Source organism: Crocuta crocuta, unplaced genomic scaffold (assembly GCF_008692635.1).
Source record: "Crocuta crocuta isolate KB4526 unplaced genomic scaffold, BGI_CrCroc_1.0 scaffold105, whole genome shotgun sequence".
In the NCBI taxonomy this organism is placed as follows: Eukaryota; Metazoa; Chordata; class Mammalia; order Carnivora; family Hyaenidae; genus Crocuta; species Crocuta crocuta.
Genome location: NW_027530499.1, coordinates 305260 through 332306, shown reverse-complemented (window position 1 = coordinate 332306; position 27047 = coordinate 305260). Strand labels below are relative to the sequence as shown.

The 27047-nt window shown below is 35.0% G+C and overlaps 1 protein-coding gene across 1 annotated transcript in view; it reads right to left on the bottom strand.

Moving 5' to 3' along the window:
* The window catches only part of PGR (progesterone receptor), an 83315-nt gene that overhangs the window by 40574 nt on the left and 15694 nt on the right, over positions 1–27047 (bottom strand). Inside the window, exon 4 of the mRNA XM_077766717.1 lies at positions 10643–10759. Coding sequence (XP_077622843.1) covers positions 10643–10759 — 117 coding nt within the window. The remainder of the gene's footprint in view (positions 1–10642; positions 10760–27047) is intronic.

The following is a 27047-nucleotide window of genomic DNA, read 5'->3' as shown; positions in this document are numbered from 1 at the left end:
GAGTAGAGATGTATAAAGGTTACAGTGTGTTCTGAGGTCTTGCAGCTATTAGTGGGGAAATTTAAATCAAACCCTACTTGGGCTGACTCTACACCCTTATACTTGTATAATGCTATACCATCACCTACAGAGGTGTTTTAAAAATTCTTTTTTATGAACAGAAGACCATGGGGGAAGGGAGGGAGAAAAACAGATACAGAGAGGGAGGGAGGCAAACCACAAGAGACTATTAAATACAGAAAACAAACTAAGGGTGGATGGGGGAGTGGAGGAGAGGGAAAATGATGATGGGCATTGCTGGGATGAGCACTGGGTGTTCTATGTAAGCCAATTTGACAATTATATTCATAAAAATTATATTTTTAAATGTTTTATTTATTTTTGAGAGAGAGAGAGAGAGACAGTGTGATCAGGGGAGGGTCAGAGAGAGGGAGTCCCAGAATTAGAAGACAGGCTCCAGGCTCTGAGCTAGCTATCAGCACAGAGCCTGACGCGGGGCTCGAACCCATGAACCGTGAGATCATGACCTGAGACGAAGTCAGACGCTCAACCTACTGAGCCACCCAGGTGCCCCGTAAAAATCATTTTTTTAACCTACTGACAAATTTCAAAATTTTAAAGCAGAGTTCATATATTTGAACGAAATTGGCATAAAATTCTATATAAACTTCTCTTCTGGCAATGTAGAAGATTATAAATCCCTTCTCCAGATAAAATATAACTAACACACTTTTAAATGCATAGCTAAACTCAAAAAGTCGGCAAAGTATCAAGGAGTCCAAAATGAAGAATATCTCTATCCACTGACAAAGGGGACACATGAGAAGAAAGCCTGTCTGTTTCATCCTTATTAGTTCAGTATAAAACAGCTCTCCTTTAATCACTCTTAAAGGCCTTCTTCAGACAGACTGGCAGCTTGAAATTATTCTACTTGCATGGTATAGGAATCCTAGAGCATTGATGAAATACTTAAAGTGCCTAGAAGAATAAAATAAGAATTCTTTGGAGAGAAACTCCCTTAAGGCCACACAGAATAGGGAAGGGAAGGGAAAGGTAGGAGAGGGGAGGGGAGGAGAGGAGAGGAAAATTAAGCTGTTCCAGACATGACTTATAATCCAAAATTACAAAAGGCACAATGAGTGAGAAGTTGCAGAGATAATAAGCAGGGAGCTGGAACTGGAACTCGCTCACAATGGCCTATGAAAACTTATTAAGTATTCAGAAATACCGAGAGCCAATTTTTAAAACTCTGGTAGACTGAAATTTGCTATAAAGGAGTATTTATTCTACAATCATGGGGGAATTCTGTAAATAATAATGGCTTTAAAAAAACCATCATGCTACAGTGGCATAATTTGATTCAGAGTTATGGGACTTTGAAATTACTGAATACAAATATTTGTGACAAATTTGTTTACAACTTATTAAAGTTATATGAAAAAAATGGGAACACAACAAAGGGAAAAGCTAGTAAGACAAATTAAACAAATTTATAAGAGAAACAAGTGTGATGTTTAAAAAACTACCACCACTAAAATTAAGAGATGGTAAATTTGAAGATACAACTGACTAAATTACACAGAATATAGCATAGATAGCAATATGAGAAATATTAAATAGGATAAAGATATTTGGAAGAGAGAATGCACTAATATCTATCTAGTAAGTGTTCTAGAGGTAGAAAAAGACAATGTGGAGGGAAACAATATTGAAGAATACTGGGATGGTGTTAATCCTCCTGGTATGTACAAAAGACATAAATTTAGAAATCATGATTTACAAGTAGAAAAAATGAAACTAACTTATTACTGGTTGTTAGAGTGAATTTGGAGAAACAAGTATAAAAATATTTTATATAAATACAGATAAAATATTGCCTCAAAGAAACAGCTGTTAGATAGATCAATGGGAGAATTCTCAGAAAAAAAAAAAAGAAACTCCCAGAAGATAGTAGATGAATATATTTACAGTTGGAGAAAAAAGGCAACCTAAAATTTTTAAATCACCAAAATCATCTTTCAAAAATGAAGGGTAAAGAAAGATGTTTTAAGCAGATAAAAGAAATTATCATTAAAAATTTCCCACAGAAAGAACTTATAAAGATTTTATCTCAAAAATAAGTAAACTGAATGAAAGACTGACTTGGGAAAAAACCAAATAGGTAAACATATATGTAAATCTTTCAGACTAATAAAGTAATATAGAATACTAATTATGGATCAAACTCTGAAATGAATGTTTATTTTGTCATGGCCTATTTTTTTTATTACTGGCAAAAAAATTGTATTTTTTATTTTGTGGATGATGCAAGGTGTTCATGTGATAATGCTGGGCCTGTTGCATAGAGGCAGGATATTAGATTGGATATTAAAATGTAAGTTTTATGGCAACTGGAAAACTTTCTGGGAACTGAATGAGAAAATAGAGGACAAAGGTCAGTAGACAGGAAATGGTGCAAATCCTTTGATATCATGAGGATGATAATAAGATTTGCTGTTGTTTAGGTGGATTTATAGCCAATTATCCCAATAGTAGCTGTGAGAAATCATGTCTAGATATGTGTTTTAACTTTGAATTAGCAAAAGGATGATGTTGCTGGGATCAGTACATTGGGACTATGCTCTTTTAGCACAGATTTAGCTTGATTTTCCTTGCTTTTCATCTACTTCCCAGATTAAAATGACATGCCTGCATTTATACTTAAAAAAATACAAATGCTAGATAACGGGAAATATAAAACTAAAATGAATATTTTCAAAAAAAAAAAAAACCCAAACCATACTGAATTGTTTTAAACAGTAAATATCTCAGTCATCCATATAAAGTCAGACTACAAATGGAGGAGAATCTTTATATCCTTCAATCCTAACGTTTTAAGGAGGACTAAAAATAGTAGACACTGCTAGATACTCTTGAACAGTTTTAGCTGGCAGCCATAAAAGCAGTCCCTAATTGTAAACAAACAAAAACCCAAACCACCAAAAAACACTCCCAAAACAAACTAAAAACACAAAGAAATGAAAATGAATATTCTAAGAAATATCCTTATAAAGTGTGTGTGAAATTGGGTTTAGGGTGAACAATCAGGCAGTGACCAGAAGATATTCTTTGGCTGTAGGTTTCATTCAATTTAGTGAACTGAGGAAATAGTGTGAGAAGTACAGTCTTGGTATGGGGTTGCTCATTCAAAGACCAGGGTTTGGGTAGAAAAGGAAATGCTCATAAGAGGAAGATGGTCTAAAGAGGTAAGTGGCAGGTATCAGCCAAAGCAATTCCTGCCTCAGACAGGATAGATGGTTTCAGTTTTTACAGTAACTAAAGGCACAGACTAAGTTTCTATACTTCCAAAGAAGGTACCGTTCAGGAATTTTGGAATTCTTCAGAAAAAAAAATAAGGCTTACTGCCTTCAAGTGTGTCTGTGGGGCGGGGAGGACAGCACTTCACTGCACAACCCATATTCTGTAGCCCAGAAAGTTATTCTCTTTGTCAAGAGACATGGGGTAAATCTAGGGGCAGGAGGAGGTAGGAAAGAAACTAGCTTACTAACATAACCCTTTTAAATCTGAAGAAAAGGCTCTCTACCAAAATAAATAAATAATAAATAAATAAATAACAACCCTACAAAAATAGTCTCCAGCTAATTACCACAGAAATGTATTCATTTTAGAATTCTTTTGTGAGTCATTACACAAAAATGTTTTCCAAAGGAAAGAAGTTAGAAGCAGAACACCTAAATTAGAAGATATATTACAATACTTAAGCATGTAACTATCTTTCCTACTCAGTACTATATAGCAATGAACAAAATTCAAGAGTTTATTGTGAGCTGGTGAAGGCAAGGAAAGTGATTCATCAAAATTGAGACTTATATGCAACTAATAAGGCACCCAATAGCTCAAACACAATTCTTATAATCAGTACATAGCCACTGAAGCTGGAAGAACAACCTGCAATATATATGTCATGACCTGTTGAAACATTAATATTTCTGACTTCTGAAATTCTTCCACATATCTTATTAAATCTTTAAAAAATGTTCAAGGCTCACTGTTTCTTCTTTTGTTATTCAAATGGTCTCTGTATCAGCAATGAGAAACCTCAAGAAGGAGCAATAAACATGAAGGAAGGAAGGAAAGGATGTATCTCCATTTTCAGTAGTACGTAGGCAATTATTACTTAAGCGATAATTCTTCTAATTATGAAAGAATCCAACTAGAAGCAACCCTGATTATTATTCAAAAGGAAGCTCTCACATTCTTACTTGTAGACTACAAGTACACTTACCCTTACTCCAGAAATTTAATACAGGACTAGTATTAGAATTCAATCTTTCCTTCATATATGAATGAAATACAGTAAAGTTTTTCTTTTGCTTTTTTTAATATTCCAGATATCCCTCAGAATCAAAGATACTGCATTATATATTAGTCCTGTTAGCCATTTAACACTATGAAACTCTCTATATTATTCTGAATGACAATATGTAGTTTGGGGAAGATAACCTGAAATAACATCAGTGGTAGTTTGGAAGGTTTGTCGAGAATGAATACCTGATTTAAGAAAAAGAGACAAGGAAATTTTATGAGAAATTAATCTAATGGGTTTAGGGAAAGAACATTTCAAAAGCTTCAAAATATCTGTTAATATCTTAATCCTTAGAAAAATGAAGAAAATATGAAAAATTATATCAATTAAAAATTGAGTGATATATAGGTATTTACTTATTTATTTTTATTAATTTGGTAGGCTTAATATATTTTATAATTCAATAATATAGCAAGTTGATATGTTATGGGGAATCATTAAAAAAAACTCTTATCAGAAAAATAGTAAAATGGTTATATTATGTGAATGACTATATTTGGCTTGGGATAGATTTTCAATTGTAGTACTACATATGGATTCAAAAAGTGCTACATATCAAACATTTTAAAGATATTTTTTAAATTTTTTTTAACATTTGTTATTTTTGGGAGAGAGAAATAGAGTGCCAGCAGGGGAGGGGCAGAGAGAGTGGGAGACACAGAATTTGAAGAAGGCTCCAGGCTCTGAGCTGTAGGCACAGAGCCTGATGTGGGCTTGAATCCACAAACCATGAAATCATGACCTGAGCTGATGTCAGACACTTAATCGACAGCCACCCAGGCACCTCTAGAACAATATGCTCTAAACTCTTACTGATTCTTTCCCATCCATAGCTTCAAGCCAGTGTTTCTGATTAGCACTGGAGAGGAACACAACAGGATGTNTCCAGGCTCTGAGCTGGCAGTCAGCACAGAGCCCGACGCGGGGCTCGAACCCACGAACCGCGAGATCATGACCTAAGCGAAAGTCGGACGCTTAACCGACTAAGCCACCCAGGCACCCCGGATGTCCACTCTTATCAATGTTGTTTAACATAGTATTGAAAGTCCTAGCCTCAGCTATAGGACAACAAAAACAAATAGAAGGCATCTGAATCAGCAAGGAAGAAGTCAAACTTTTACTTTTTGCAGACAACATGATAGTGCATGCGGAAAACACAAGACTCCACCCAAAACAAAACCTGCTGGAACTGATATGTGAATTCGACAAGTTGTAGGATATAAAATTGACGCAGAAATCGGTTGCATTTCTATGCACCAATAATGAAGCCGCAGAAAGATGAATCAAGGAATAGATCCCATATACAGTTTCACTGAAAATCATAAAATAACTAGGAATAAACCTAACCAAAGAGGTAAAAGATCTGTGTTATGAAAGAAATTGAAGAAGACACAAAGAAATGGGAAAACATTCCATGCTCACGAATTGGAAGAATAAATATTGTTAAAATGTTGATACTACCCAAAGCAATCTATACATTCAATGCAATCCCTATCAAAATAACACCAGCATTTTTCACAGAGCTAGAGTAAACAAATCTAAAATTTGTATAGAACCAGAAAAGACCCTGAATATGCAACACAATCCTGAAAAAAGAAAACCAAATCTCGAAGCATCACAATTCCAGACTTCAAGCTGTATTACAAAGCTGTAATCATCAAAACAATATGGTGCTGACACAAAAACAGACACATAGATCAATGGAATAGAGCAGAGAACCCAGAAATGGACCCACAAATGTACGGATCTTCAACAAAGCAGGAAAGAATATCTCATGGAAAAAAGATAATCTCTTCAGCAAATGGTATTGCGAAAACTGGACAGCAACATGCAAATGAATGAAATTGGACTATTTTCTTACACCATACACAAAAATAAACTCAAAATTGATGAAAAACCTAAACATAAGACAAGAAGGCATGAAAATCCTAAAGGAGGAAACAGGCAAAAACTTCTTTGATCTCAGCCACAGCAAAGGAAATAATCAACAAAATTAAAAGGCAACTGAGAAAACTGGAGAATACATTTGCAAATGACATATCTGATAAAGGGTTAGTATTCAGAATCTATGAAGAACTTACGAAACTCAACACCCAAAAAACAAATACTCCAATGAAGAAATGGGCAGAAGACACGAATAGACACTTTTCCAAAGGAGACATACAGGTGGTAACAGACACATGAAAATATGTTCAACATCACTCATCAGCAGGGAAATACAAATCCAAATCACAAGGAGATAACCACCTCACACCTGTCAGAATGGCTAAAATTGACAACAGATGTTGGTGAGGATGCAGAGAAAAGGGAACCCTTTTGCACTGCTGTTAGGAATGCAAACTGTTACAGCTACTCTGGAAAACAGTTCCTGAAAATATTAAAAACAGAGCTACCCTATGACCCAGCATTTGCACTACTAGGTATTTATCCAAAGCATACAAAAGTGCTGATTTGAAAGGGCACATGTACCCCAATGTTTATAGAAGCACTATCAACAATAGCCAAATTATGAAAGAGCCCAAATGTCCATTGACTGACAGATGGATAAAGAAGATGTGTTATGTATGTGTGTATAGACACACACACACACACACACACACACACACACTGGAATATTACTCAGCAACCAAAAAGAATGAAATCTTGCCATTTGCAACAACACGGATGGAACTAGAGCATATTATGCTAAGCAAAATAAGTCAGCCAGAGAAAGATAGATATCATATGACTTCATTCATTTAAGAAACATTTAAGAAACAAAACAGATGAACACAGGGGAAGGGAAAGAAAAATAAGAGAAAAACAGGGAGCAAACCATAAGAGTCTCTTAAATACAGAGAACAAACTGAGGGTTGCTAGAGGGGAGGTGGGTGGGGTGTTGGGCTAAATGAATGATGGGCATTAAGGAGGGCACTTGCTGGGATGAGCACCGCGTGTTATATGTAAGTGATGAATGACTAAATCTACTCCTGAAACCATTATTACATTATATATATATGTATAATGTAATATATATTTATACATATGTTTATCTATCTATATATATAAACTTGATTTAAATAAAATTAAAAGAAATAAAAACTATAAGACATTAACAAAACAAACTGAAGAGGACACAAATGGAAATATGTATGCGAGGCTCATGGATTGGAAATTTAGTATCATTAAAATGTGCATGCTATCCAAAGCAATCTACAGATTCAGTGAAATCCCTATCAAAATACCAATAGCATTTGTCATAGAACCTGAAAAAATACTAAAATTTGTATGGAACTACAAAAGACCTCTCTTGAGAAAGAAGAACAAAGCTGGAGGTATCACAATTCTAGATTTCAAGATTACAAAGCTGTAATAATAAAAACAGCATGTACTGGCATCAAAACAGACACATAGATCAATGTAACAGGATAGAGAGTCCAATAATAAACCAATGCTTTTATGGTCAATTAATCTATGACTATAATATGCAGTGGGAATAAGACAGTCTCTTCAATAGTGCTGGGAAAACTGGACAGCAATATGCAAAAGAATGATATTAGATCACTTACTTAAACGATATGCAAAAATTGTTCTTAGCAACATTTTTTTAGATATGTCTCCTCAGGCAAGATAAATAAAAGCAAATTTAAACTACTGGGACTATACTAAAATAAAAGCCTCTGTACAGTGAAGTCAAACATCATCAAAATAAAAAGGCCACCTATTGAATGGAAAGAGATTTTTGAAAATAATATATCTGATAAGGCATTAATATCCAAAATTTATAAAGAACTTATATGACACCAAAAAAATTTGATTTGGCAGAGGGGCTCGTGAGTGGCTCAGTCATATCTGATTTCAGCTCAGGTCATAATCTCACAGTTTATGAGCTGGAGCCCTGCATCAGGCTCTGTGCTGATAGCTCAGAGCCTAGACCCTCCTTTGCATTCTATCTCTCCTTCTTTCTCTGCCCCTCCTCTAGTCACACTCTGTCTCTCTCTCTCTCCCTCAAAAATAAACATTAATTTTTTTTAATGGCAGTGGACCTGAACAGACATTTTTCCAAAGAAGATATACATGGCCAACCAGCATGTGAAAGATGATCAACATCACTAATCATCAGGGAAATGCAAACCAAAATTACAGGGAGATATTACCTTACCCCTGTCAGAATGGCTAGAATTGAAAAGACAAATAACAAGTGCTGAAAAGGATATGAAGAAAAAGGAAGACTTGTGCACTGTTAGTGGGAATGAAAATTGTTGTAGCTACTATGGAAAACAGTATAGAGGATCCTCAAAAAATTAAAAATAGAAATACCATACGATTCAGTAATTCAACATTAGGGTCGCAAAAAAACAAAAACACTAATTCAAAAAGATATTTGTCACTCTATGTTTTTTGCAGCATTATAAGCAACAAGCAAATTATGGAAGCAACCCAAGTGTCCATAAATAGATAGATGGATAAAGAAGATGTGGTATATATGTGTTATTGACTTAGTCATGAAAAAGAATGAGATCTTGCCATTTGCAACAACATACATAGTCTTAGGGGATACTATGCTAGGTGAAATACATCAAAGACAAATAACATATGATTTCACATACAAGTGAAATATAAAGAAACAAAAAAGCAGAAATAAACCAATAAATACAGAGACCAAACATGGTGGCCAGAGTGGAGGGAGCTGGGGGAACTGGCAAAATAGGCGAAAGGGAGTGAGAGGTACAGGTTATCCACTCATGGAATGTAGAAGTCATGGGGATGAAAGCTACATCATAGGGAATTAAGCCATTGGTGTTGTAATAGTGATGTATTAAGACAGAAGGTAGCAACACTTGTGGTGGGCATAGCACAAAGACCTGTCAAATCACTATGTTTTACACCTGACGCTAAGGTAACTTTTAGGTCAACTATATCTCTATAGAAAAAATACATATAAAAAAACTACAAGAAGTTTATGAGTTCATTTTAATGTATTTTTAAAAAATTATAATCATTGCATCACCAAGAAATAGACTCTTAACTACAGTGAACAGACGGTTACCACGTGGAAGTTGGGCAGGGGGATCGGAGGAGTAGGTGGTGGCTACTAAGGAGGGAACTTATTGTAATGAGCACTGGGTGTTGTATGTAACCAATGAATTACTCAATTATATACTTGAAATTAACATACTATATGTTAACTAACTGTAATTTAAATAAAAATTTGGAACCATAAAAAAATAAAACTTGAAAAGCAATAAATAAAAACAAAGCAGGGAGGGGGAAGAAAATATACTTAGAAGGGGGAAGGAAAAGAAATGGCTAAGTGAAATGAAAATATTAATTAGGGACACCTGGGTGGTTCAGTCGGTTAAGCATCCGACTTTGGCTTGTGGGTTCAAGTCCCGCGTCGGGCTCTGCTGACAGCCAACTTAGAGCCTGGAGCCTGTTTCAGATCCTGTATCTCCCTCTCTGACCCTCCCCTGCTCATGCTGTGTCTCTCTCTTTCAGAAAGAAATAAAACATTAAAAAAAAGAAAATATTAATTAAAGGATTCAGAAGGGACTCTGCTCCCTGATACTTCCTATTCATTCATCCTGCTTAATATTTTTGTTAGCACTTATAATAATTTGACATACATACTTATTGTTCCTCTACTAAGAATGTAAGCTCCATTAGGGTAGAGATTTGGTCTTGTGTGTGTGGGTGTGTGCATGCGCGCATGCTGCTATACCCCCAGAATTTAGAAGAGTACCTGGTAAGTTGTAAGGGCTCCATATATAGTTACTTAAAGAGAATGAGAAAAGGAAGTAGGGTGGGAGGGGATTGAGAGAGAGAGAGAGAGAGAGAGGGAGGGAGGGGGAGAGGGAGAGGTGAGAAGGATAGAGACCAATGTACTTGACCAATTCACAGAATCAAATTTTGAGCTGAAAAGAACCTCAGTGCTCTCATTTTACAAATAAGGAGACTGATGCCCAGGAGTTGGTACCTTATTCAAGACCAACCATACAGTGAGTGGCAGAGCCTAGATCCTACCTATGTAACTTAATAAGAGACTGGTGAACTTCTCATAGCATCTACTTACAGGCAATATAGACAAATGAAGGCTTATTACTTCTCATAACAGACCTAAAATGATGACAATCTGTAGTTAATGAGATGCTAATGGTTCCTTCATTCAAAAGCTAATAATCATGACAGAAAAAGCAAAATAAGAACAAAGATGAATAAGAAAACTAGGATTTTCTGACCCATATTTTAGAGTATAAATATTCAACAGTATATTTTTGATGAAAACATCAGTATTACCTCCAAGGACCATGCCAGCCTGGCAACACTTTCTAAGGCGACATGCTGGGCAGTTTTTTCTGCGGATTTTATCAACAATGCAATCATTTCTTCCAGCACATAAATAATTATGCTGCCCTAGAAAACAAAACAAAAGTTATATATGATATCTAAAGACTACTGGAAATGTTATGCATGGACAACTTTAAAAAAACAACAACAGCAACAAATGCACATCAGCAAGCACATTACTGTCTCACCCAGCCTCTTGTTTGGCATAAGTGAATGTTGGTGATGCTCCAACCCTACTGTTTAATACTTTACCTGTGTCCTCAGGAACCTTAATGAGGTGAACACAGCATATAAATCAATTATATGGCTCTTTTAAAAACGTATTGCATAATATTTCTGTATATCTTCTTAACGGTGTCAGTATTAGATTGCCCTTAGCCCTTTCTATCAATTTCAAGGTTATCTACATGTTGTTGATAAGCATTAGTTATGTAAGATAATCAAACTGTAGTACAACTTTTCTTTCTTTCTGACATCTAAACCTTCAAAAAACAAGTACAGACTAAAGAACTAAAGAGGTCTCTGAAATAGACCTTTTATAAATATCTATACATTTAATTTTATTGGAAAATCCTGAAGCTATTTTACTCTTAAAGAGTCTAATGATTGTGAATAGCACATAAAAAAGGATGTCACTGATTGTACTGACTTTACTGCCCAGGTTATTTTGGCTGCAAATTAGAAAACACAATAAATAGAAATAATGATAAAGGAGAACAATTTAAAGCACTGAGAAGTACTGAATGAATGAAAAGACAGAATTGTAGAAGAAATATGGATACAAGCGTGAGCCTGGGATCATTTGTGGAGTTTCCTTCAAAAGGTCTTGGATATGATTTTAATATTCAACCATGATGATTTTAAACCACATATATGTTCCATTTAATAAATTATGTAACAATCTAACTTATTTAGACTGAATTAAAAATTCAGCCTAAAGATGTAAACATTAACTGAAAATTTTACTTTTTGGAACTTATTGTCTAATAAATTCCTGTAATATAGACTGAGTCTTTTTAATATCTTCAGCTTATTTATATTTTGTAAGTATGAGAAGTTATTTAAAGGATTATGGAATTTCCTTTAATATTTTATATTAGTTAACATTAAAATCAGATTCACTCTTCTGGCCAAAGTTTGTGATAAAGGAACACAGAGGTACCTTAAACATTTGCTTTATCAAGCAGGGGAAAGGATGTGAACAAAGGGCAAAGGGAAAAAAGGCCATGTCTGTGGAATAGCTAGGAACAAAATGGTCTTGGCCTGGGGCATTTTGAGATAAGCACAGATCCTCTTTTCTTAAATATATATTCCTCCATGAACTTACGTCCATGTACTCTCTCTTACTAATGTTCATTCTCTTGTTTAGGAGTCTTAGCCATGGGTTTTCCTCCTAATAAAGGGTGGTTATGAAGTTTCACACCCATGCCCATCAGGTTAGTAGAGTGTACTACATGCTACCTTTCTGATTTGACTCTGCTCATTTTTTTTTTTATCACAAGTTATATTTGCAGGCTACACAAGTAACTGTGGGAGTAAAGTATGTGTAAATCAGTCAGTCAGTCAATCAATCTATCTATTTATCCACCCATTATTCATCTGGACCCCACACTGATTTCTCACAGGAAGAGAGAACAGGGAGTAGGGAGCAAGATTTTCCATTTTAGAGAAAAAACAAACACTGCACATGGACGTGATGCTGTTTGAAAGAAGGCTCTCCTGCTTTCTACCCCTAGGTCACAAATATCCAGAAAAAACAAAAGCCCAAAAGAAACACCAGCATCTGGTATGCTGATTACAGCATTTCAATTTCTTTAATGATTTACAATGGCACCTTCTCTTTCAGTGCTCAGAGGGAATCCTCCTTACCAAGGTTCTCAGTCTATGCTCTTGTAACCAGTTTCCTATCTACTTTCAAATCTTGACCTAAGATATTCAAATCTTAGAATATCTCCAATCATATCCTTTCTCAAGTATTTCCATTCCAAAAAAATTTCAGCAGCAAGAAGGGAAAAATAAAAGGAATTCTGTCTTACTCTAAATTCTTCCAGAATTCATCCCTTGATCATCTAAATTGTTGAAAAATTCATTTACAGTCTCTAACTACCCAATTTCCTTTACTCCTCAGCATACTATAATATAGCTTATATATATGTTCACTGTTCTTACAAAATGGCTTAACATCATCAAAGATTTCTTCATTCCTAAATACTGTGGATTTTTTTCTTGACCTTCTGTATAATTTGCCACTGGTAATTTCTCTCCCCACTTGTCCCCTGCTTTGTTTTGGGGGTCATGTCTTTTCTGATTCTTCATCTGTCTTTCTAATAGTTCCTTTAAGTTCTGTTTGCCAACTCCTCTTCCTTTGCCTATTTCTTATGTTTTACTCCTCTGTACATACCATTATGGGTAGTCAGTCTCATTATCTTCTCATGGCTACAAAACCTCACTCCAAGCTCTGCCCTTCCAACCACTTATTTGTAGTTACTTAAAAATCAACATATATATTGGGGCACCTGGGTGGCTCAGTTGGTTAAGCATCCGACTTCAGCTCAGGTCATGATCTCATGGTTTGTGGGTTCAAACCCCACATCAGGCTCTGTGCTGACAGCCAGCTCAGAGCCTGGAGCCTGTTTCAGATTCTCTGTCTCCCTCTCTCTGACCCTCCCCTGCTCATGCTGTCTTTCTGTCTGTCTGTCTCTCTCTCTCTCTCTCTCTCAAAAATAAATAAAACATTTAAAAAATTTTTAAAAACCTCAACATATATAAAAAATAATTTAGTGATTATCTGGTCAAATATTTAATTTTATAAACTGTATTATTAGAAAAATTGTGGAAGAAATTAAGGAAATTCAAAAGAAAAAAATCATCTATAATTTCATTATCATATACCTATCATATTTGTATGTCATTCTAGTTTGCCTATACAGACCTAGAGAATACTTAATACTTATTTGTTAGTATTCATTAAGTGAATGCATATACACTTTTATAAAACTCTCATTCATTCAAGCATTTATTACTTATCAAGTAAGTCCCAACACTGTTTGAATAATCCCTTTTTCTCACTAAGTGTAAATGCCTAATTTACATGTCTAATTTACACCTAATTTTTGATAATATACTATAGTGTTAAACAGCAGAGTTACTTGAAATAGGATTGATTATTCTAAGTTCAGATCTGGATCTTACGATCTATAAGATAATAACAACAGCAACAGGCCACTACCAAGTATTTACTATCTGCTAGGCACTATTATAGACTATTTACATGTATCAACAAATCATCATAGCATCCTTATTATTAGTATTAGTCCTATTTTATAGAGTTAACTGAAGCACAGAGAAGTAACATTTCTAAAGTCACACAGCCAGACTTTGAGCTTAACTGCTCAAAAAGACACCTATAGAACCTATAGAACCTATAGAAAATTAAGAATATGGACTTTGGTTTTTTGTTGTTGTTGTTATGATTTTTTGTTTGGTTTGAGAGAAAGAGAAAGGTGGTCAGGGGCAGAGAGGGAGGTAGAAAATCTTAAGCAGGCTCCACCACATCCAGTGCAGAGTCCAATGTGGGGCTCATCTCATGATGGTGAAATCATGACCTGAGCTTAGATCAAGAGTCTGACACTTAACCAACTGAGCCACCTAGGGGGCCCAAGAGTAAGGATTTTGGAGCATTATGCCTTAAGTTCAAATTTCAAACTCCTTACTTAGTAGCTGGATGACTTTGGCAAGTAAAATGAAATAATATTAGTACCTAGAATTGGATCTAAGGATTAAACAAGCTCATGTACAAGTTGGCACATAGCAAGTACTCAATGAATATCTACTACAACTATGATTATCACATCCGTAAATCCCAAATACAGTTCTAGATCTGTTCTAGATGTAGTCTGAAAATTCTATATCTAGTGAAATTCTGCAGTTTGAAAGGCAACTGAAAGACATTCTCAAATATGCATACAATAAGGAAATAAGAGCCCAGTATACATTCTAAAGAGATTCCTAAAGATGTAACTTAACCAATAATGGATGAGTTAGTTACAATAGAGAATGCATAAGGAGGGAAATCTGGCATGAAACATTGTTAATGAGTACTAAGTAAAGTTAAACATAGATTTAAGTATAAATGAGAAAATTATAGTTATCAAATAGAATGTAATTCTTATAACTCTTGGGGGGGAAGAGCTAAGCATTCCAAAATTTGACTTTTAAGGAGGAAAATTTCTGATAATAAAGGCTATTGGCATGAAGGCACCACCATGAAGGGTAGGCATGATTCATATTATCATGAGCTGCCTGTAACAAAATGGAAAGGCTTAAAGAAATCTGAAAGTTAAGCTCTGCTCAACCTTAACACTAATGTAAGGCTGTCAAAACTGCAATGCAGGTATAGCATCATGCAAGTAGAATTCAGTGGGTAAAATTAGAGGTTAACCTTCTCTAGGGACCTTTTAGCTTGAGAAATGTTCCACCCAACCAGTTCCAACTAGAGCTAAGATAATTTGGCATGGGACTCAGGCACTGCCTCTGTACCACAAAGCTTGGCTAGTGCTCAGAACCACAGAGAAGGCAACGAATAAAGAAAGGACCACTCTATTACATATGTCACTCCATCAGATACCTTGCTGTACATAAAGGTGAAAAAAGTTCACACCCAAATGCATCGTCTCCATCAAAACTTTATTCAGGACATCTGCAAAACACTGAATTGTAGGGGTTGCAAATCTAGCATAATGTGTGCTGCTACCACTTTAAACAATTTACATTCTGGTTTTGAAAAACACGTCTACATACAGATCCACTTGCTAATTCCTCACAAATCACAGATTTACGGCTCAACTGTTGCTACTCCTCAGTCCAATGTAACACTGTCACTCTAAAACAATTTACAAAAAGTCTTAAAATTACTTAGTATATTCTAACATCATTGCTATCTACCCATACCTTCACCACCATGAGTTACAAGACATCCAGGAGTACTTATATGCTATGGGCCACCAAAAATAGGATGAATGGCACAACGCTAAATAATAGGAGAACTCACCCAAATCAAAGATACTGTCTAAATATCCCCTTTTAATATATACATCATCTGCCCCTTTTGAAACCTGAGGCAATATTACATTAAGTCTGTAATAGAACACCACATTTTCTCTTTCTCCTTAGAAAATCTCATATATTTTAGGGTGGGAAAAGTAAGGGGTAATACTGTTACATCTGTTCTTCTATACTGCATATTCTCTTTTCTGTTCTAACTGTACTAACATCCTTATATTTTCCCAAAGTCTCTCATACCTTTAGGACTCTCCTCCCTTTTCTAAATTTATATGCTGAACAAACTCTTAAATGGTCTTCACTGACCTGAGAAAGGCCTAGATATTTCTTCTACATAACCAAGTAAACATTCAATATGTGTCTACTGTAAATACTGTTTGCCTGACTTCTCTAGGTTTTGTGAACATAAAACTAGGTCTTTGTAAGTTTTGTGTTAAATAAGACTTCAATAAGTATTTGTTGAAATATGTACACTTAACTATATTTTTTGTTTCACTTATAGCCATAACTATGGTATACTCAATGATATAAGCTCTATAGTAATATTTCACTTATTGTCATATATGGTAAATTTTAAAAATCTCTTGCTTCATATTTTTATTTAATACCCTTTCAACATTTGTATACCCAATGCCTGTTATTTCAACAAATTTCCTGCTTTTATATTAATAGACCATGAGTTATAAGCACAGTCTTAACAAGCTTATTTTTATAGTTTCCTTTTATAACTTTTAAGTTCCAATATAATTAACATAGTGTTAGTTTCAGGTGTACAATATAGTAAATCAACGATTCTATACATCACTCAGTGTTCATCATGAGACTCAATACCCTCTATTTCACCCACCCCCCCCAACCCATCTCCCTTCTGGTAACAACCAGTTTTTCCCCTACACTTAAGCATCTGTTTGTCTCTTTTTTTCTTTGTTCATTTATTATAAGTTTATTTTTAACATCTACCTTTGTAAAGACAAAAGTTTTTATTATTTCTGAAAAATTTATATTTAATGATCTGAAAAAAATGATTATTGAATGGCTATATTTATATGTTACTTCTAACTGCTCCTTATATTTAATATATATTTTTATTTAATATATTAATATAAATTCAAGTGTTACTATTATTAAAAGGACCATATTCTGTGAAAATAAAGGCACTATTAAAATGTGGCTAGGTCATTTTATATGCCTAATGACATAAAAATTTCAGATACACAAAAATTCCATTTTGGTTGAAATGAAATCTATTATAGGCTAGAAAGAGATTTACCTTTAAAATAAGAGTTCTATATTATTTTTGTTGCCTTATAAGCACAGGTAAACACATTTTCCTTTGGTTTGGGTGAAGTCACTTTTTCATTCCTTTATGAAAAAGAGGGGAAATATGTAGTAAAATGGCAGGAAAATGAATATATATATTTAACAGATAAAGAACAAAGAGAAAGCTGGTATTGTATCACTTGTGAAGCATAGGGTTGAGATAACATGACCTGGTGCTTATGGGAACACTCCTTCCACCACAAACACAAAAATGCTGAATAAAACATCATGGGAACATGTTGTTTAATTATAGTCTAGAACAAAAAATGGGGGTATCCCAATAAGCCAGAAATTAAAGAGAGATAAGCAGGGGGGAAACCAGAATGGTTTTAAAAAGTTTTAGCTGTAGATCTAAGACCTAGGAGCTAAGAACTGGGATTTAACACCCACAAACAGCCAGGATTTGTGGCCTCAGGCCCACCAGAAGAGCATGGGAACTGAACCCTGCATGTAATGGAGGATCTGAAGGCTGACTTACCCATGAAAATAGGGCTAGAAAACACTACACAGACTATGCTGATGAAGCCAGGAATCTGCCCAAAACTTTGGGTGGGGAGAGGAGTCACCCATAACTAACAACAAAACATGCAAAAATCTTGGCCTTTACAAGAGATGATTTTCACTACCACATGATGTATGAACCTGTGCCAAGGAAAAGATACTGGTCTATGAAGAGTAGTCCTAGAGTCCTGGGAAAGCCAAATGCAAAACTCATCTGCAAGAACAGGTACGCATATTTGCCAAAAAAGAGATCTGTATGAGAATATTTATAGAAGTGTTTATAATAGTCCCAAACTGAAAACCCAATGATCTATAGCAAAATGTATAAACAGTTTTATTTTCAATATATTATTCAATACATTATTATACAGAAATGAGAAAATGTAGCCTGTACAAAAATGTGAATTCCGTAAGTATAATGCATAAAAAAGTAGACACAGAAAAATGCTTTATGATTCCATTAATATAAAGTTCTCAGACAGTCAAAACCATCTATAATGTTAAAAGCTGAGATGGTTGTTACCTGTGAAGAGGGACTGGAAGGGATGTAAGAAGGCTTCTGGGAAGCTAATGAATTTATAGTTTAATCTGGGTGATGACAGCCTAGTTTAATTTATGTAATAATTCATTAAGCTCTATACCTTTGAGTACTTTTCTAAAATTCTTCATGCCAATAAAAAGTTTTTTCTTTCTTTTTACAAACAGTTCCACCTAAGAGGGAAGAATAGAGGACATTGTGATCCAACATGGAGGGAGTCTGTGTAGGGCCAACCATTTGAACTCCAGAGACTGAGGACAGATGTGTCCAGAGAGAAGACAGGTATCACCCACATTATAGGATTACAGCTGGAGCTTTCCAGTGAAATATCCCAACAATACCACCAAGTATCCTGCTAGAGAAACAGCTATAATCCTCCACCAAACACAGAGAACTCTGGTGACAGTCATACGTACCCACCAAGTACAACTGTGCCCCTCCTTTCAACCCCTATCTCCCCATGCCTCTACACTGAAAAGGTCAAAATCAGCTGTTAAGGGGTCTTAGGAATGTGAGCATGGTAAATGTAGAAAAAGGTGATCTTGTTGATTCTCTCTGAAACTTCAGGCTCCAAGCAGTGCTGAGCTTTGGCAAAGGAGAAACCTTAAATTAGGTGAGTTTGGAATTTTTACTATTTCACTATGATGCCGAATTATGCATTGTGATTATTAGACTGTTCTTTAGATTAAAAACTATGGGAATGGGCCAAGATTTCATAATTTCATAGAGAAGATGGAACAACAAGCCCACAGAGGTACAGTCATTAGAGGTCCTGCTGACGTTGGCACTGTGAAATATGTATACACAACACACACAAATACATAAACATATGGATAAAATAGAATTATTTTAATATTGCTAATAAAATTCCAAACCAGTGCTTCTCAGCTAGAGGCATTTTTGGCCCCTTCTCTAACCTACCTCTGGGACATTTTGCAATGCCTTGCGACAATTTTGGTTAACACAACTGACGAAATAGGTGCTACTAAGGAGAGGCCAGGAATACTGCTAAACCTCCTACAATGCACAGGACAGTCCCAACAACAAGGAATAAGCTGGCCCCAAATGTCAACAGTGCCTGCTGAGAAACTTTAGTGTAAATTCATGATCACCCCACTTTTTTAAAAAGATGTTTTCTAGGTTGGTCCACTAAAAATGCCTATAAGCAAACACAACAGCAGCAGCAATAAACACTAGGATCCAGATTGCTGTGTCTAATATCATTTTCATCTGAAAGAAACCAGATCTCCTTGGAGAAATGGCTGATCTAGGACCATGGCAGAAAATGTACAAGTTGGACCTGTGATGCTTTGTTATGATACAGTTTGATGTTATTGAGGATTAATGAAACTGTGTCAAAGCCACACTGACCAAAGGCAATCTGAACATCAAAAGGAATTTAGTTCAAGTGATTAAAACATACTGACTATACAAAAAGCCATTGCTACATGATGACAAATAAGAAAGGAAAGAAGAAGAGAAATAAACAAAATATATTCACTGGAAATTACTGGAGGATGCTAAGGCACAAATTGATGACTTTGAAAATTGATAATTAAAGATAAATAATTGAACATCTACTAGGCCTTCCAGTATTTTAAGATTACTAATTTACATAAAGAACTATTAAAAAAAGATTTATAGCTGATAAAATCAGAAGCAATAATAGAAGTAGAAAATATTCCTTTTGCAATCCCTAAGGAAATGAAGACCACTTGTAAGTCTGAAAGCACAATTAAAATACTCCTCTGTTTTTCAACTATGTGTCTGTGTGATGCCACATTTTCTTCATATGTTTCAATCAAAACATGTTGCAACAGGCTGAATGTAGGCACAGATATGAGATGCAGCTGCATTCCATTAAGGCAGACATTAAAATGACTTGTAAAAATGTAAAACAATGTCACACTTTTCATTAAAATTTTAGGTCTGGAAAATTAACATCAAATGGGTTTGCTATTTCTTAAATGAGTTAATAAGAAGTTTCAAAAGTTATTTTAATTTTGTAATATAATATTGATAGATATAATCCACATAAGCAAAAACTCTGGGTTCTCAATAATTTTTAACCATGTAAAAAAAAAAAAGGGCCATACAACGCTGGCCTGCATATGAATTTTGTCAAAATGTTGAACCTGAATCTAATCATGTGGGGAAAGAAACCAGACAAATCCAGATTGTGGGAATTTCTACAAAACAGATGGTCTGGACTCCTCAAAAGTGTCAGTGTCCTAAAAGACGAAAAGATGTTAGGAGGATCTTTTTAGATTAAAGGAGATGAGAGAGATTTGTTAACCAAATGAAGCACATAGTTCTTGATTAGATCCTACATGAAAAAAACAACCTATATAGGACATTTTGGGAATAGTTTGGGAACTCTGAATATTGATCATATATTAGATAAAATTATTATATCAATACTAAATTATCCAGTGTGATAATATGATGATTATATTGCAGAATGTTGTTGTTTTTTTTTAAATAATGTTTTATTTATTTCTGAGAGACAGTGAGAAAGAGGTAGCGTGAGCAGGGGAGGGTCCGAGAGAGAGGGAGACATAGAATCCGAAGAAGTCTCCAGGCTCTGAGCTAGCTGTCAGCACAGAGCCTGACACGGGGCTCGAACCCACGAATTGTAAGATCATGACCTGAGCTGAAGTCAGACGCTCAGCCAACTGAGCCACCCAGGTGCCCCATATTGCAGAATGTTCTTGTCCACAGGAGACACATCTGAAATCTTGAGAGGTGAAATATATCTGCAATTTAATTTCATCTAGTTATGTATAGATATTCACTATACTATTCTTTCAAATTTTCTGGATGTTTTCTAGAAGCCAAACTTTTCTGAAGACACAGTAGAGTGAGATGAAGGCTTGGTTTTATCTTAGTTTTTCACATTAGCCAATCTGGGGCTGGGTATGTAAAACTGGAAAGCAGAGCGAGGGAACAATGACTATTTGACAGAGTGTGAAAGGGTGTCAGACAAAAACAAAGCAGTTTTAAAGTATCTTCATATAACTTCGAAGGTGTTTTCTTTGTTTGTTTATTAAAGTGAAGAAAATGTATGTGGGGAGGGAGAGAAGGAAGAAAACAGAATGTTATTGAGCACACTATGGGCCAATATATTAGGAACTTAACTTATTTCATATAATCCTTACAACAAAATAGATACTACATAGGTATTTGATTTTCTTAAGAGGAAAATGACCACTCGGGTAATGAAAGCACCTAAAGATAGATAAAACAAAGATTCTCGGGCTGAGAACAAAGAGGGCACATCAATGTCCCTCAAGAACAGAGATATGGGCACTGGGCATGAGATACGACCACATGACACCTGAAAGGGACTGCTAGAGAGTTACATCACACTGGCAGGTATCAAGAGCAGAGAGAATGGCACCTCCCATCTCTTATACAAGACTACTGTTAAGCTTCATTGTGAACCAGAGGCCACCCAAAGAATCCAATTTCTCTCAAGTATCAGGCAAACGTCTACTTCAATAGAAGTTGGGCATATTCCTAAGCTATTACACATAAGTGAGAATAGAATATGTGTTAGTTTCATCTAAGAATAATAACTTACCTGATGGAATTGTTTGCCAATTCCAACGTTTAATGCTTCCAAGAGAAAATCTAGTGTCACCCCAAGTTTTATTTCTTGGTGGTAAAACAGTTTTTTCCTCCCGTGTTTAAACTCCTGTCAGATCTCTCCTACGTAAAATTTAAAATGTATTCAATATACGCAAAGGTATAGCTTTTTTCATTATTTTTGTTTGGGATACCATGAGCCCTTTTGATATACAGAGTACAGTTTTTATTTAACTCTTAAATTTATTTCTGTTTTCCAAATTCTACCAACAATTAATTATTAGACCTTAAATTATTTAACTTCTTGGTGCTTCATTTTTCTTATAATAAGAGTTCAAATGAGAGTTCAAAAGTTGTTTGAGAGTTAAATAATATGTTAATATATGTAGCACTATGACACAGAATGGTTAATGCTTATTAACCATTAATAGGTAATAATTAATAACTGATAGGTAGTAATTAGGACAGTTCAATAAACAAATATTTGCTGAGTATTTTCCATGTCCTGACATTGTTCCAGGTGCTGATGATAAGATCCCAGGAGCTTACTTTCCATAATTAGTTAATACTTTTGTTTAACTTGTTTTTTAGTTTATTCTTCAGAATAAACTATTATTATTTATGTGTTGAATATCTGTTCTCTATTAATCATACCTGTTATCCAACAGCACAGTGATAAGACCAAATGCTTTACATTCACATAGACTCTGACTCAAATTCTAGTTCTACCAGTAGTTGCACCTTGAGAAAATTATCTTAGTTTTCCCACGTATAAAATGGAAATGAAGATAAATACTAGATAAGGCTGTTATATGAATTAAATGAACTAAGAGAAATTACTTAGCACACTGGTACATAGTAAACAATAAATTATAGCTTAAAGTTTTATTAGTTTGCCCTTTTTCCTTAATTGTGATGCAATCCCTTAAAATAATAACTTACACAACTTATTGTATTCTCTTCATGGTTTCTAAAATAGATTTTAACTCTCCTATTACATTTTTGGATCTTACTGTAGTATTTCTTATCTCATCCAGCTATGTTTTCATCTTATCTAATTATTTCCTATGATCCTCATTCTCGTTTCACGGATGGCATCATTTTTTATCTTAAGAACTCAAAGCTGATTCTTACCCAAATATTTCTTTGGGTAAAACTATTTTAGCTAATCAGTTTTAAGTATGCCTTTTCCTAAAATCAGATCTAATTATTCATGATAAGGTGGTCAATCAAACAACTTGACAAGACTCTAGTGGGCGAATGTAACTGTTCAGTGGGAGACTGGAAGTCAGCAAAGTTTGGTACGTTTAGGATATTCACAAAGGCTGTACGTTAGAATGAGCTGGATGAGTGAGGAATGTCAGGAAATGGAATTAGAGAAGAAAGAGCCCATTGCCAATATCCTGAGATATGATGTGAATTGTCAGGGAGCTAGTGAAATCAGTAACCAGAGAGTTAATAGGACTAATAAGTACAACTGCAACTTTTTACCCAAATATACCTGCTCTTGGAATGCAGACTGCTACTATGCTTCTATAGATAACATTCTTGCTGGACACCATAATAACAAAATGTTGACACAGTTCTTTTGCAGAGACCCAAGTCTTCACCAAGAAACTGCCAGAGCTGATCAGGACCACTGACCTCTTTGAGCATGCACAAGTGGCCAATGGGTGAACTTTTGACATAGAAGGGCCTAAAACTCTACCCTTGGACCATGCTAAGGATGTCATTTTATGGTCATGGGTCACATGAAGATTATATTTAGAAGATCTGTGCAGGCACAGACAACAAAATGACTTAAGCCCCTTCCTATTGTGAAGTTCTTTTCTCCTGTACCCAGATCTTTTCCTGTTTGCCATTAAATATCTCTTACTTTACCTTCAGGGAGACAGATTTGAGCCAGACTCTCCTGTCTCCTCATTTGGCTGCTTCCTGAAGGGGAAAAACAAAAACAAAAAACAAAAACATCTTTGCTGTTTACTCAATATCTCAGTGATTGGCTTTGTTGCACATTTGGCATATGAACTTGGGTTTGGTTACACGAGTAAGGTTAGAGCTGACTGAGCCAAAGAAATTGGTAGTGGAAAGGAAGATCAGATTGTAACAGGGCAAGACTCAATAGGGCCTTGGAGATCACTGTAGGAACTTTAACTTTTCTCTGAAGGAAATAAAATGCCATTATAGAGTTTAGAGCAGAGAGGAGTGACATAATCTGGCTATTTTAGCAGCATCGTTTTGGCTTCTAATTGACGTACAGATTCTAGGAGGGCAATGGTGGAAATGAGAACAGTTAAGGGGCTATCATAATAAACCCAAAGGAGAACCATCATGGTGATTAAGAGATCAGATTCTAGATATATTCTAAAGGAGAAACCAAGTAGGGCACAAAATCTTACAAATAACATTCCGATATTTAACTTTCTTAAGTCCTCAATGTTACTATTAAAAAATTTTTCCTCTTCTTTCTTCACTTTATTTCCCTTTACTTTCTTTCTGACTATAGATAGATCAGTTGCTCCTTCCTGAGGCTAGTCTTACTACTCTCTTTATAAACAAAACAATGCCTCTGAATCTCTTCTGATCTCTTTCCTAAGTATTTACACATCTTTTAAGTTTTAAAACAACAAATTGTATGCAGCATCTATCTAATCACACCTTATAATTTCAGTTGTGTATTTAGGTAACCAGAAGGCATTTAGAGAAGAAATTACACACAGAATTTAAAAATCTACAAACCACGTTACCTTAAGAAAAGTTCACATACTACTGAGAGATGAAGTATTTAAGATATCTACAAAACATAAGAAAANCAACAAATTGCATGCAGCATCTATCTAATCACACCTTATAATTTCAGTTGTGTATTTAGGTAACCAGAAGGCATTTAGAGAAGAAATTACACACAGAATTTAAAAGTCTACACAACCATGTTACCTTAAGTTCACATACTACTGAGAGATGAAGTATTTAAAATATCTACAAAACATAAGAAAGAAATTACAAAACTAAACTATATGTCAACAAGGTTCTTTAAATCATGTGGTACTCTGATGCAAGATTATGACCTTTTTAAATTTTTATTTATTTATTTTGAGAGAAAGCTCATGCATGCGCACTAGTAGGGCAGGGTGGAGGGGGTTGGACTCCTAAGGAGACTCTGCATTGTTAGCACAGAGCCCAAAGTGGGGCTCAGTCTCAAGAACCATGTGATCACGATCTGAGCCAAAATCAAGAGTAGGACGCTTACCCAACTCAGTCACCCAGGCACCTCAAGATTATGACTTTTTACACATAAGTAAGTGGTTCTTTCTCTCATATCTATGAATTTATTTTTCCTTTTGAGTACTATAATCCTGAATTTATCAACATTCAACTTCATTATTTTCTTCAAACTTCTGCTTTAGAATATCAGGTGACTTAAGATTCTGTTCTAATTCTCCAGAGTCACTTTGGCTTCACCTGAAATCGGCTTTGCAGAAAACTAGAATGCTACGCCTAATTAATTAGCATTTTCCTACACACTATTTAGGTCTAGGCTTCCAAATATATAAGTCTGTACTATCATCAGATTTTTAAGCCTTTTATGATAAATCCCTTAATCAATTGTTCTTGCGATGTTTTATTTCAAACATAGTGCTAAATGGTATGGTATAAGTCAGAACTGGGTTTGATTACCAACTCCACCACTAACTGGCTTTGTGACCTTAGGCAAGTTACCTTCTCTCCCGGTCTCAATTCTTACATTTGCAAAAACAGAATGGTAAGAACTCCTCCAGCAACTCCTAACTGAGAATTAAAGGATAATATGAATATATTACCATGTGTCTACCATGGTACCTGGTATATAATAAAAAAACAAAAAAAGAGTCTCCATCCTCCTTTCCTATACTCTCACATTTTTTAGAATTCTCTCTGGAGAAGGGAGCATTCTTGGTAGGGGCAACTGCCTATATGTCTCCTACACTTTAACCTCACTGTTTTGGGGAATGAAAAGTAGCTTCTCCTAAGCAAAGGACCAAAGGCCCCTAATCTAGATCAAATAATATTTTAAATAATCTTAAAACTGAAGGTTTAAACATGAGTACATGTGGTGGTAACATTTTTAGAAAGTTTTTTCAGAAAATTAGGAAGCAAGGTCATCAGTTGACAGGAAGGTGGCAGTGTTGGAAGGCTAAGAGGAAGGTGGAAGGTAGCCACCCAGAAGACATGGATAACGAACGGACTATTTGCAGGGCTGGTTATTTAGTGATTATATTCATTTTCTCCAATCTTCCCTATTAATTATGCAAATTTTATTTTCCTGAAATTCAGCTAGAAAATTTCTGCCCTCCCTGAAGTAAATCAGTTTTCTTTACAAATAATTAGGACAAAGAGACAATAGATAATGTATAAGATGTATTGTCATGGATAAGAGAGAAAGTTAACTGGTTTCCAATCTCAATTCTGCCATTTATTTGCTATTTACCTGGGCAAGTGATTTTTTTTTGTGCTTCATGTAATACATAGAGCCAAGTTCCCAGCATGTAATGTTATATAAATGCCACTCTTATTATTAAACATATTCAGAACCTAACCATTGAAACCCTTTAGATTTTTTAATAAGTTATAAAGTTATGTAGTTGTGAAACTTTTTACCTATAATGTATTTATAATGCCTTCACAACAAAATCAAATAACAACACTCATCTGCACATAACTGTTTTTCAAAAGGCTCTTCACATAAAGGGAGATCTTGCAAAAGGGAGTTACTTTGCTTTTCTAACATCACTTTCTGCTTGAAAAGGCAGATGAAGTGTCATTCTGCTAAATATCTACTTTTTTAAAATATAATTTGTTGTCAACATAGCTAACCTACAGTGTATACAGTGTGCTCTTGGCTTCGGGGGTAGATTCATCCCTTACATACAACACCCAATGCTCATCACAAGTACTCATTCATAATTTCAAAATACAAAGACATGCTAACAAAAGTTTTGCTGTAACTATTTGTCAACAGCACTTTACCCAACCTGACTTCATTTGGCAGCTGAACCTGGCCCAAACTCACATTTTATAGGCTGCATTCATACATTTTGCTGCATAAATATTACTGTTTCATTATGAAGTTTTGTTCTACATCATTTTTTTTAAATCCATACAATTCTGAATTCTGAAATATATCTAGCCCAAAGATTTTAGCTTAGAGATTTTGGACATGTATTAAGAAATAAATTTACTGACTGTACTGAACATGATACTGCTGTAGTTTTGCACTGTAGCAGCCCTGAAATTTATAATAAATGTTTAGGAAACAATTATTGTTATTTATTCTTCCTGTACATTTACTATCATGTTGGGTTCTGC